At 39.7% G+C, this 14,271-nt stretch overlaps 1 protein-coding gene across 1 annotated transcript in view; it reads right to left on the reverse strand.

Moving 5' to 3' along the window:
- The window catches only part of LOC121961140 (voltage-dependent L-type calcium channel subunit alpha-1C-like), a 185,241-nt gene that overhangs the window by 77,943 nt on the left and 93,027 nt on the right, over positions 1-14,271 (reverse strand). The window contains 4 exon segments of the mRNA XM_042511013.1: positions 5,734-5,837; positions 9,793-9,992; positions 11,770-11,922; positions 14,014-14,153. Coding sequence (XP_042366947.1) covers positions 5,734-5,837; positions 9,793-9,992; positions 11,770-11,922; positions 14,014-14,153 — 597 coding nt within the window.

Here is a 14,271-nt window from a genome sequence, read left to right on the forward strand (position 1 = left end):
TTTTCATTTGTTTGTAATCTTGCAAAGATTGAAAAATGTAAATACAGAATTTGCACAACTTTTTAAAATTTTTTTCTTTTTAATTTTTTCTTATTAATACAGTATGGTGCCTGCTTTTTCAAGGACATAAGCAAAGATGATTTAAGACAACTAAAATCAATGTTAGGTGAGTGTGAAATATTGAAAGATTATGATGAAACCTGGTGAAATTACTTCCAGGTGTCAGGACGAAAGAAAGAATTAAGGAACATTTGATTAAACGCTGCACTTGGGGAAGGTCAAAGTCAGGTTGGAGGCAAAGAATTTATTTGGATGAGAGCTGACAGGAGCTGGGATGCTTGGGAACACTTGCAGCTAAAAAGCGTAAAAATCCACATTTGAAGGTCCACTGACAAGTAAACTCTGCTGGCGTCACTCTGTCATGACTATTTTGAATGAGGATATATCAGTTTGGTCTGTAGAGTTCCCTGCTCATCAGTTATCTTAGCTTTTGACATTACAGTCTTGCCAGCTGCTAGGGGTTTCACAGAACTGTCGACTATCAAAACCACAATTCAATTATGTGCATCGTTGTAGTCCATCAGTGGTTTGAAACATGGTGCAGTACTAAAGCAGTGGCAATGCATTTAGAGTAGATATGCAGCTGGGGTGTTATAGGTAGTTGCTGATGACAAGTCACAGAGTAGAGTTGACCTTCTAACGGCCAAAGGTGGACATAACTTTGGTTATTGTTGAATATAAATGTGACTGAACAATAATTTTCTATTCCATGCCATGTTAAATAAACATAATATAAGGTATTTAGAGAGGGAGGGTGTCCAGCTATTCGTGCAAGAAAGCAGTGGCCTTGTTTCTGCAGTCACAGTATCTCCAGCTCAGACAAGCGTGCTGGGGATTTAGTCTAATCAGATGGCGGCTTACAGCCTCCAACAGCCAATCAAGGACTCTAATGCTTTGCACCCTGAGGTGGGTCCTGCCTGCATTAGATAACCCTTTGCTGGTTGTATTTCAAACCTTTTTTAATAAGAACTGATTGATATTATTGGGTTAATAAAAAAAAATGTCCCAGTGAATGCCCTACCAGCTGCACGTATATGTTTTTATATAATAATCCTCAATTAGGTGAGACTTTTTGCAGCTATATTAGTCTAAAAAAAGTTTCAGACTTACCTGAAGGTTCACCAGATATTATGCAATCAGTACATAGATTTTAATTAAAGAGGTGCCCTGGAGAGCACGACCAGGATCCATAATTAAACTCTATAGACTGTCATGTGCCATTTTATTGATTTTTACAGTCAGTCTATACCCTGGAACAGAATTAGAGTCTCTCTTTCTGTGTGTGTGCGTGTGTGTGTGTGTGTGTGTGTGTGTGTGTGTGTGTGTGTGTGTGTGTGAAATAGAGAGAGAGGGAGAAAGAGAGTGAGAAAGGGAGATAGAGAGAGAGTGTGTGTGTGTGTGTTGTGTGTAAAATTTAGAGAAATTATGGAACAGACAGACACACATACACACGACAGATCAATGAGCATTAGGACAAACTGCTACTGTCTCGCTTGTCAGAACATTAGCAGGAGACCCAATCCTATTGATCGGTGTTTGTGTGTGCCAGCACGTACTGTATGTGTGTGCGACTGCGGTTGTGGGTGCAAAACTCATCACTCTTATTTTTCCTCATTGTCATCATCTCATTTCTCCTTTTCTCCTCACTCTGTTCCTTATTCTCCTCCACTGTTCTCTTTCAAAACACCGTCTCTCCTCATTCTTTCTCTTTACATATTACATCAAGTCCAGACAAACACAGTCACACCCGATGTTTCTGCCTCTACATCCGTCACTCTCCTTCTTCCTGTTTAGCCATTAGTTATTATGCCAATCTGAGACCCACACACACTCTATAGAGGAAGCAGTTGGTAAAAGGTCAGGCTGTGTAGCGTGTTGACAGCATCATTAGTCAGAAGTCAGACAAAGAGTCAGACAGCCAAACCCCCCAAGCTGTTTGGAACAGATAGACCTCTATTATTTTTCCCACAATGCTGCTGTCACATCACTGCGGGTATCGAGAGTCAGATTCGGGTCAGTCAGTCAGGGGTGACGCACTTCACTCCCCCTTAACCTGTTCCCTACCCAAGTTCGTCTTATCCTATGGCATGTGAAGAAACAAGCAGAACAAGAAGACGATGTACTAATGTCATTTTCACACATTAGTTGTGATTTTCTACAACAAAAAGCAAAATTAATTGCAAAGTTGATGATTCTAGTTTTTTGACAGAGGCAGGTGGGTGGCCGATAACCATGAACAATAAGACAAGGTTAAAGTTAACACTGGAGTGTGTTCCCGAAAGCTGAAATCCAACTGCAAGCAGCAAAGTGTTTGTCAATATCTTCACAGTAGTCTACAAACACAGCTTTCATTTGGTTATATTAGGCTGCGTCCACAGAGACCATGATGTTATACTGCAGGCTGCTTATGGCTGTCTTTATTTTGAACTGAAATGACACTGTTTGTGCCATTCAAGCAGCACTGAGAACTAAACATTTTATGTCAGTAAAAGTGCTATTCTATAAAAGCAACACTATGGAGTTATAGAGAGCATAAAGTTGTACTGAATGAGACCTTTTTGATATTGGCACTATCCAAGAGTTCTCAATGGCAAAAAAATACCCATCTGTCTAGATTACATGCCCTAGAGCAAGATGCTGAAGTACAATGTCACAACAGTCAGTCTAAAACTGTACCTGAACGATTATTCTGACGATGCATGCCTGTATGTGACTTGTAAACACAGACTGTATAAAAGAAGTGGACTTTGCCTTCGGGTCTGTAAAGTGAAGTCAATGGGGAAGTGCCTTAAGCCTGCATTTCCAAAAAAAGAAGTCTGACTGAATAGAAATCAATAAGAAAATGACCCTGCTTTTCACTTTGTTTGTTAAACATTTTCCCAATGAGTTTGTGCTCTCAATTGCTAGTTTCAATACTTAAACAAAGCATGAAAGGGGAAGTTTATGGGAGAGTCGATTAGGTTTTCTAAGTCAAATAAGTGACATCCTAATGCTCCAAAAAAGGAAAAATAAAAGCCAAGACAGTGACAAAAATGCAAAACTCGTTTGTACAGTACTGGTTAAACACCATTTCTTGTCTGAAGCAGGAAGCTGACAGAAATGAAGAGTTCCCTTTGGTAAAAACAAACAGCAAAGCTCTATAAGAACAACAGCATGAAGGAGAAAGAGGGAGAAGTTAGTCTCAAGTGACCTTTAACCTTGCCCTTACCCGCTTAATACCCCCAGAACCAAGTTTAGCACAAAGAAGGATCCAATGATGATTAAGGTGACAAAATACACCCAGGGCCACTTGTACCCTACTGCATCATTCACCTAGGTGGAGAGATGGAGGCATGGAGGAGTGGGGCACCAAGGAGAGGAGACAGTAAGGATGGATAGTGGATGGAAGGTAAAGATGGAGGGAAGAAAAAGAGAGAGAGAGAAGAAAGGGTAGTGATGAAGTAGCAGTGAGGGATGTTAGGAGGGAGAGGAGGAGGGAAGGAGTTAGATGGTTGGTGAAAGTTCCCAACAGATGGAGCCGCTCGCTTCTGCAGGACTCCTGCTGAGATTATGGTGCATTCATAGCATTTGTCAGCGTCACTTAGAGGGTTACGTGGCAAAGGATCTGACGTTTCTATTTAACGTGGATTTGAAAATTTAGGATTGTTTGGCCTTCTGAAGCCATGAGAATGACAGAGGGTTAAGAATGACTCATGACAGACAAAACAACTCAGAGCTGGTTGTGAGTATGAAGAAGCTGAGTGCATGTAAGGGAAGGTTGCAAATTAAAAAACAGTTTGATTCACTCAAATATGCTCATTTCAGGCTTAATCACTGTGGAGAGAAGGCATTTTAGTTAGACGCCGCAACAGACCGTGCAGCAAGACTCCCATGGATTGATGATCGTGACTTTCCTCATGAAAAAAATATTCTCTTTTTTTTCCTTAGCATATTGGCTTGATTTCTTTCAAAAACACAGGAAGAAAGAAATGAGCTACAAAAGAAGAATTTATCTAATTTCTAAGAAAATTAGAAAACAAAACCAACAAACAAACAAACAAAACATAAATAAAAAGAAAAACAAAGTAAAAAAAACAAGGCAAACACTTGAAAAAAGGTCTTAAAAATAATAATTATGTAACAGAATTATAAACATGTAAGTATGGTAATTACAAATATAGTTTTGTAGCCCTAGCTTTTTTCTTTTTAACCTAACATTTTTTCCCTAGCTTTTAAAAAAAAACAATTTTCTAAATCGATTAATTTCTTGCAATTTGTGGAATATTTCTTACCAAGTTGCTAATTGCCTTTTTTTCCAATGTTTTTGAAAAAAATTGCACCAATGTGCTCTGGGTTCAAAATGTTTTTATTATTGAAAAGCTGATTTAGTCTTGGTTTGTTCTTGTTTTAAGTTAAAAGTTTTAAGGGCTCATTCATTACCATCATTATTTTTATTGTCATAATTTTTGTTATGGTCATTCATGCTGTTTTTTTTTTTACTCTGATAGTTGAATTATTTATATCTGGTGACTGTAATGCTTTTATGTGCACTTACAAAAACGGCTGTTTCCTATCCAGTGTAGCCTCTCATCCTATAATTTCCATTTTTAATGCCTTGCTTCCTCCAGACTTCACTCTGTCCTCAGAATAACCTTTTTTTGCCGTTTGTGTTTTCCCTGTTGTGCAAGTCTTTTTAGGTTCCACCTCCACAGCTGACCTGAGGGGTGAATTATTAATACCCCAGTGTGTCCCTACAGGCCGGGTGGTGCTTGTACTAAAACAGCGTGACTTGGCAGAGCGGGGTAAACCAGCACCCAGCTCGCCTGCCCGAGCAAAATATACACACACAGACACGGGCAGCACGTGCCTCTGCACAAATATGCACATGCTACACAAATGCAAACAATGTAAGCAGATGCATGCTCATCTGCACAAGAGGAAAACATGTATGTAAACAAACACCCATGTTTCTACACATAAAAGGCGGATCTTAAACATGGATTGAGCAAAAACCAACAAATTTCACTAAAAGAAAGACAAAAAGACAAAAGAAAGTTGCTTGTCTGTGTAATTTAACCTGTGCTGGACAAAAGACAAGCAAGTCTGGATGTTATGTATATGTGTGTGTCCATCTATCCATCACAGACAGGTTGTGACTCCATGTGGCCCCTTGAGGTCAACTGACATGATCAGAACAGATAGACAGAGGGCTCATCACTTCCTTTGCTGTATGCATATGAGTGTGTGTACATATGTGTGGAAGAGTGCAAGTGTGTGTTTCTCTCAGTCTTGAGACAAAGGATTGATTGAGTGGAACAGAAAGGGGAGAGAGAGCTGGAGATTTTGCTCAGTTCAGTGATCACCAAGTTAATCTCTCCTCAACTGTAGACAAAGACGAACTTAAAAGACGTCTGGCTCTATACTGCCATGTAAGTGAATTTTCCCGGGTAATAACAATAAAAATTACAACAATAACACTAATAATAACGCATAATCTTGAGCTTTTTATAGGGTGCAAGCCATGAATTTTTTTTCCACTCTTCAGTGCTTCACTGCAGTTTAAATGTTTGGTCCAGGGAGTCTTGCCGCATGGTCATTTATCAAATCTAAAAACACTACGCACTGTACAGCCGCATCACACGCATCACAGACATAGACACTAGTACACACATGACCAACAGCACAACCTCTTACCCGCTCAACACCCCCAGAACGAGATTGAGAACGAAAAAGGAGCCGAAGATGACGAGAGAGACAAAATAGACCCATGGCAGCTCATAGCCCATAGCATCCTGCATCTGAGAGAGACAAGACATGGGAGAGGAGGAGAAGGAAAGAAGGGGGGGATTAACAGGGAGAGAGTTTGGGGATAGAAGAATGATAAAGAAGACAGAAAGAAGAAATGTGGGCGTAAACAGTTTGAGAGTGGGCAGCAGAGGTCGAGGACAGAAAGTGTGTTAGAGAAGAAGATGACAGGAGGGAAAGAAACGAGCGGTGCATGTTAAAAGAGAGCAGTAGAAAGATTTGGCAAAGCAAGAGTGGCAGCTTAATGTGATGAAGTGTGTGTGTGTGTGTGTGTATAGACCCCTTTTGTCCATCTTTTGGAGAGCAAGTGCTTGACATTTCACAATTAAAGCCCACCTCTGATAACATATAAAAATACTCTGCTATGATTAATATTTAGTTTGAACTCTTTAACACCTGGATCAACATCAGTTTCCTTGTGCTGCGTTCAGATGTCTTTCACAAGCATTTAAACCTCTGAAACCTACGCGTACATTTGAATCTCAGATTTTAGGGAAGTGCACAAACATCACCCCCTTCAGTGGAGAAATGTGAAAACTGAGTGGAAGAAGACACTAAAAAACACTGAACTGCTTTTGTAATTCACATTTGTTTACACAGTTACACAATCCTGTGAGAAAACTTTTCTTGGAAAGGTGGAGTCGCCTTTCTGGGAAACACGTTTCGATGTTTTGACTCTACATTTGTCCATCTAAACCAATTATATTCTGTTATAGAGGATTTACGGCATGCAACTCTAAAAATCCAAGTAAAATCAATAACAATAACTTGTTCCAGGAAAATTCAGTTGCAGGGAAATGTGCCACACAATCATCTGGATATTGTATTAAGGATTGCTTGAACAGAGACGGGGTGTTATTATGGTGGATGTAAATAGGAGATGATGTGGACGAGGTGATGTGCGAGCAGTTTAGTATCCAAAGATTCTATCTGAACAGAACCTGTCAGATTATTAATCTGCATGTGAATTAAACTGACAAGCCTTTAATAAGTATACAAAATACTAACAATAATAAAAATTAAGAGAAAATGACTGGAAAATGACTAATTCCAGTTGAATTTAAAGAGCTGTCACTAACATGGAGACATGTTGGACAGAGAGGGACAAACTGGGAAATAAAGGAAGAGAGGAGAGAGAGATTCATATGCTACGACAGCAGCAGATGTTGGATGTCATTAATCTATATTTTCCTCCAAAATCTGAGCAAATGAAAACTATGGAAATGCATGGCTGAAACCTAATGAAAGGCTCTGTGCTGTCTAACCGTTTTTCCATAATCATTTGTACTCCAAACAAATAGGTCCCATTCATTATAAAGAGAGCTGGCTTCACAAGCTGTCTAACAACAAGTGATATATATAGGATTTAACTGTTGTTGTGTTTGTGTGTGTGTGTGTGTGTGTGTGTGTGTGTGTGTGTGTGTGTGTGTGCGCACACGCGCAGGAGGATGCAGCGGACAGGGTAGATGCAGGAGGGGTGTAGAGCTAGTAAGCTCTCTGCTCCATGTGTACACATGCACTCAAAGACAAAAACACACGCACACACCTACACACACACACACACACACACCTACTTGTATGTACAGTACAATCACAAACACAAAACTGACCATTTTAGACAGTTGCATTTTGTCACCTAACTGAGATAAAAACATCGAGCTTTCAATAAATCCTTAAGATGTTTGCTAATCAAATACAGTGGAAACCTCAAAGAGTGATCACATCTGTTCGGGACAAAATTATCACTATTAATGGATATGTATTTTTCTCCTGCAGATAACACCTAATTGACATTTGTATTTTTTTTTTTTACATGAATATAGAGCAGTGAACCGGACAGCTACTGTACCACATTTTATTGAGTGTTTCAAAATATGGTACAGCTGTTTCATTACGGAGGCATTATGTGACCGGGCATTATTAATCCACCGGCTTCAAGGACACTACATTTTTCATTGAGAGAAAATTACTTGCTATTTCCCGTCATATGGATTATGGTAAGGCAAACTATCATGGGAGTAAAGAAAAAAAAGAAGAATTAACATGGTTTTAAATTGTTTTTCCATATGTTATCATGAATAAAAAGACCCAAAACAATCACTGTAATCAGACTAATTTCAGCATTTATGTAGTTATGTTTCAGCAAAAAGCTTCTTGATCCATATAAGCAGTTGATCACAGTAACAGCGATCTCTATAAGCTGTTTCCACTGTATTTCATTCATTGCTTTAATATCCTGATAGCTAGTGTGTGCCTCCCATGCATTATTCTAGCCACAGAGCTAAAAATGTGTTTCTCTGAAACCCAAATCATGGGTGATGCTGCAAAAACCCAGAATATCATTTAACATTGTTTTAAAGAATTTGCAAACTCTTCTTTCCATCCGATTTGAAAACGAATCTGTCTGTTGCATATAGATCTCTTAACTCAGAGAAAAGTTGGAGCCGAAAGTGACACTGTTTCTCTTTGCTCGATTGTACAAAAACTTTTATTAACAGTGATATTCAGGGTGACAGTAGCTCCCTCCATGGGGACTTGGCTTGGGAACCAGCAGGTCGCCAGTTCAAGTCCTTGTATAAATCAATTAGGGAGTGTAGACTGGTAGTTGGAGAAGTGCCAGTTAATGCTCCTGGGCACTGCCGAGGTGCCCTTGAGCAAGCATGGCACCCCCAACTGGTCAAGGCGCCTCGCTCTGACATCTCTCCATTTATGCATGTGTTATGGTGTCTGTATTTTGGGCCTGTGTGCGTGTGTAATGTGTAACATAACAACAGAATGAAAACTGAATTCCCCCTTGAGGGACTTAGATTTTCTTTCTGTCTTCCTTTCTTTCATTCTGTCTTTCTGTATTTTGGTAATGGAGTCATTATTTCAGATAAAGGATAAAAACATTTTTATTGTGTACTGACTGATTATTGTTTCATCGAGACAGACCAAAGGGTCTTTTAGGAACTCTGAAAATAAATACAGTAATAAATGCACTAAGTGAGGCTCAACGACCTTCTGAGATCACATCACCGCTTAAATTTCAGAGAAATGGATGCTTAGCTCTGTGACCTGAATATAATAATGGTACATTAGAAGCGCAAATCGGGGACATCAGGTTCCATCAGGTAAATGGAAACTGCCACAATTTCATTTTATTGTAGCAGTTAATGCAGAAATTAAGTTGAAAAGTCATGTTTTGAAAATTCAAAGAAACCAGTGTTCATCTGTACCACATGAGCGCTTTGCAGTGGTTCCCTGCTCTAAGCCACGAGTCTCATCATGGCAAAGTTTGCTTGAGAAAACAAACGGGTACATGTTCATATAATTTAATGTGGAGATTCATAACTTGTGAGCCCTTGGCACCTTTCATCAACAATATCATAATCTGTGTGTGCAGCCATACCTCCAGAGGTTTACATCAACTGCTTTCTCAAGCAGGCACATGAAGGAGTTTCATCGAACCTTCCCTATCATTGATTAACAGCACAGACTAATCTATTGGTTTATTTAGCTGCACTGGGCTGCTGCATGCTTCTGGCTATTTACTGTGTGTTCATATACCTCTGTGTGTGTGTGTGTGTATGTGTGCATGTGTTTTCACTTGACACTGGAATCACGCATTGGGATTCAACACACGTTCCAAATGAATCGGCGCCTTCAATTACACAGTGTATTGTCTGCATCGATTTTGCCTCAGATATGAGCTAACACACACATATGCACAAACACAATCTGTGTGTCGCTCTCTCTTTGAACAATCTTTGTGTGCTTACCTGCCTTTCTGAGAGAAGTGTTTGTTTTATTGCTTTATGTTCTTTTTTTTTCAAAAGCACACATGTGGCACTGATGTTACAGATACAGAACAGTGGCGACACACACCGAGCAGCATGGCACTCACACACACACAAACACACACGCACACACACACACTTAACACCATTGTTGTGGTGTCCGGCTCACCCAGTACAGCACATCCGTCCAGCCCTCCATGGTTATACACTGGAACACTGTTAACATGGCGAAGGCAAAGTTGTCAAAGTTGGTGATGCCGTCATTTGGGCCCTCCCAACCCATTTTGCACTCGGTTTCGTTGTGGTTACAGTGTCGACCATAAGCTTGGTCAGGTGCACACGGCGCCGGCTTTTCCTCCACAATGGTGCCTGTGACAAAGAAAATAAGAGGAAGAGGAATTTGTAGCAGCATTCCTCAGCAAGTGATCAAGCTAAATAAAAATGATAAAACTGCAACAGCCAGGGGAAAATAAGCATAATAGGTAGATAAACATGTGATTATAATGTAACTGCAACATGATGAGATCTTTTTTTTTCTTCTAATGTTAGGTATACCTGAGCCCATGGGGATGAACTTCTTTGGCTGTATGGTGCTGCAGATTTGTAAAGCAGCTGGCACTTTCCACTGAGTCTTTATGTTGCTGGGTTACATTCTGCTAAATGTTGCTGAAAAATTAATTTGATTATTTGCTATTAATAAATTATTGCATAATTTCTTGCTTTGGGTTTATCTGCACTCTGAAACGTGCCCATTTGTCCATGTAGAGTTTTTCTTTGGCAGAAAAGTTTTGGCAGGGAGCTTAGGAGCGCTTCATTTAAAAAACACATGACATATGGGTTTGTTTCTATGTCAATTACATTAGCTAGATAGGTAGCATAATGCTATGTTAACAGAGCGTTGACTCTACAATTATAAGTAAGCTTAAGACTTGTAGTGATAAAAGCATGACGCTCACAGCAACATTCAGTGTTCGGAAAATTTGCTCCCACAAATGTGCTTTTCTGTCTATATTTGAAAATTTCTGAATGATGCATCATACAGCTTGGGATAGAGAGTAGCTAAAAGGAGACAGTGACAACAGCGGCGTGATAGATTTTCAAGCAGAAGTGCTTAAAGTCGCTGCATTAAAAAACAGAGCGCTGCCAATAAAGACACCTGCATCTCTATATGGACACAGGCTTGTAAACCACAAGCTCAAGTGGTTTATAGTTTAAATGTATCATCTGGTTTGAATATTTTGAGCTTTCAATAGTCGTTAGAGGCTGACACAACAGAATTTGATCTTTACAATGAGATGTCTCTTACCGAAATGGTCCTTGAGAGTTATAGTTTACATCCACCCGTTTGTTCATGCACACAGGCTTGTACCTTTGAATTATTATTTACGTTATTTTCAATCATAGTTGTACCTTATGATTTCCACTAATGATTCTAAAAATAAATTTTAAAAAAACTACATCTAAGAGATAATTAAAAAGGACACATCGAAATAAAACCAAACAGAGCAGCCATAACAAAAAATCAATGTGAAAAAAAGCCTTTTGATAATTATACAAAACAAAGCTCTTGAGGGTGATGTATACGATAACAGCGTATTCCACCAGCACTTACCCAGTGCAAAGCTAATGCCTCTCGAGGGACCTATAACATCACCATAACAACACTTAAGTCCATTTATACCTTGGGGCCTTTACTGAAAATTGTTTCAATCATTTATGGCGGCTGCTGTTTCAATTACTGCCCAAATTATTCACACTGAGAAACATAAATGATGGTTTAAATAATGAATGGAGGTTATTTAAACTGTTTAAGGTCTGTGCTCTATTTCCTCCCCGCTTTGTTGGCTGGTAGGTGATGTCTTACTGTCAGAAATTCATGCAGTTTTATTTCAGTTGAAAGGGGTTGTGTGGTATAGCATTCACCTGCGTGTCTATCTCTGGAGCTGAAGTGTGATATATAGCTACTGAAGCATGCTTTCACACACAGTTGAATACATGCTTATCTGAGCGCTGAAGTGCAGTGTGAGAGTGTATGTGTTTGATCATGCATGTTTGTATTTGCATCCGTCCATCAGTGCACACTAGTCTGTCTCTCTCTCTGTATGTGTGTGTGTGTGTGTGTGTGTGTGTGTGTGTGTGTGTGTACCTGTATGCTTGTGAGTGCAGGTCTTGTGCATCTTGCCCATGAAGAGCTCGAGGCCGATGATGGCGTAGATGATGATGACGAAGAGGACCAGCAGGGCGATATGGAGCAGAGGAACCATGGCTTTGATTATGGAGTTCAACACTACCTGTAAACCTGCAGCACACACACAGAGCAGCAGCTGAGAACACATAAAGGGTGCACTAAAAATCAGATTAAAAAGGAGGCTATAATAATGTTAATGATGAAAACCTTTTGTCATATAAAAGCATTCAAAGTGCATCATATAGCAGAATAGATGCAGTTAATCACCATGTACGCACTCAAACTGACTCATATTTTTTCTGAAGCTTTAATATTCTTTGTGCATGTGATCATCCACTCGGAGAGCCTTCAATGAGTCTTTGTGAAAAAATGCAGAGCGAGCATGGTAGCTGTAAAACAGAACTTGTTTGATACAACTTTCCAGTTAATTTACTGAATGCTTTGATGGATAAAGGCTCAGAATACTGCATACTAATAACTCATAAAAACGCTGATAGGAATACATTGTGTTGAGGAGCCTATTTAGTATGAAAGAGAGTAAAATGTTTTGCTTTTTTCATTGCAGGATAAAATGACGGTATTTGATTTGATTAACTTGCTTAACGTGCTTATTTGAATGTTGACCATATCAGATCATTTAATTTCACATTGATGAAAACAGTTCAACTTGTTATTTCAATCTCTTCAGAATTCTTTAAAAACGTTTTGCCTGTAACCACTGACTTTATTGTTATTTTCACATATAGTCCTTTTAAAATGAACCAAACTCAGTCCGATCATTGCCAGCAACTAGTTCAGTCTGTTTGTGGTGCTTTGTGTTTGCAATACACAGGTTAAACAAACCACAAGGCAGACTTGAAGTTAACTATATTAAGACCACCACTCAAGTAAGTCTGTTTCTGTTCGTTTCAGAGAGACTGGAGGAGTTCACATATGCGGTATGCTGTTTATTTGCAGGGTGAAAATGTCCTTAAATCTATGCAACATTTATGCAAAACTACAGTCCCTATTAACTGTGAATTTTGCATAGCAGTACACATTTAAGTGCCGGTGTCACTCCCAACTTGTTAAATACTGATGCTTGGTCAGTGGCCCTTGAGGTGTCTGCCTTTGAAGTTCGCCAAAGCAAAAAAAAAGCAAAATAGTTTGCATACGGTGGGCGAACAGATCAAACAAACTCCAAAGTTTCACTTAGGGGACAGCAGGCCATGTCCTGTGTAAAACCAAACAGTTTAATGTGCTTGTATGGGTGCTATACCATACTACTGACATATGTGTCTTATTTAAAGCAAGACCATGACGTGTGTTTCAAAATATACAGTATGTATATTATCCAGCTTAAGTGGTTTTCACAACTCAATCCTCGTCATAAAGACTGTTGTGCAATTATCCACATAATTTTGGTGAAGTGAACGCAACTGCAGAACCACAGTAGGTGGCATCAATGACCGAGGAATACTTAGTTTGGTGTCTGTTGATTAGATTACATAACACAGTACTTGTTGCCTATTATTAAAATATGTATGGTTAGTAAAACCAGGAACATATACAATTTTAAGATCATTATTTTCGACAGTTCCAAAGCACATAACCAGCGATGGCACTGGAAGCCTTAAAAGAGACGAGTCTGTCTGTCAGTGTGCTAATCAGCTAGCAAACATGCAACTGATCAGTTGCCATGATACCAGTTCAACACGGTCTAGTGGTGTTGGACAGGGTTCACTTTAAATATTGTGCAGTGCAGCGCTGTTGCTTTTAAACCAAAGGACCAGAGTGTGGGATGTGCATAACATGTGCATCTGCCTGCTGTTGTAATCACAAAAGTCGTTTCTTTCTCTTTCTAACACACAGGTGCACACACGCCACGATATCTGATCCTTTCCTGTCTTCAGGCTCGTTGGATTATTGATTTCTGTAGTCGCTATCACAGACAGGCTGACAGACAACAGATCTACTGCTCGTACTGTCTGAGTGTCTGACAAGAGGACAAGAGGACAAGAGGACTCTTTGTGGGAGTGTACGTGTGTGCATTTATGTGTCACTGTGTGTGTACGTGTGTCGCATCAAGCTGAAATATCATCTCCAATCTGTGCTTCATTTCTCCCCCACCTCACCCAATCGTCATTCACACCTGATCCCAAGAGTGTCATCTTTTTTACTCCCTTTCTTTTCTTTCTTTCTTCCATGGCTCTCAGTACTTACTGGGTACTCCAGAGACCAGTCTGAGGGGTCTGAGTACTCTGAATGCCCTCAGAGCCTTGACATCGAAGCCCGCCGCCTTCCCTCCAATAGGAGTGGCCCCGTCCCCCTTGGTGGCCTGCTCCAAGATCGCGCTGAATAACCTGCAAGAAAGAAAGTAATGACTTCAATAACCATCATCATCAGTTTGACATCCCATTTCCACATCGTAGAGAATATCTGAGAGAGGAAAACAGTAAAAGCGATACAGACATACAGGGA

This window comes from Plectropomus leopardus, chromosome 22 (assembly GCF_008729295.1).
Source record: "Plectropomus leopardus isolate mb chromosome 22, YSFRI_Pleo_2.0, whole genome shotgun sequence".
Classification (NCBI taxonomy): Eukaryota; Metazoa; Chordata; class Actinopteri; order Perciformes; family Serranidae; genus Plectropomus; species Plectropomus leopardus.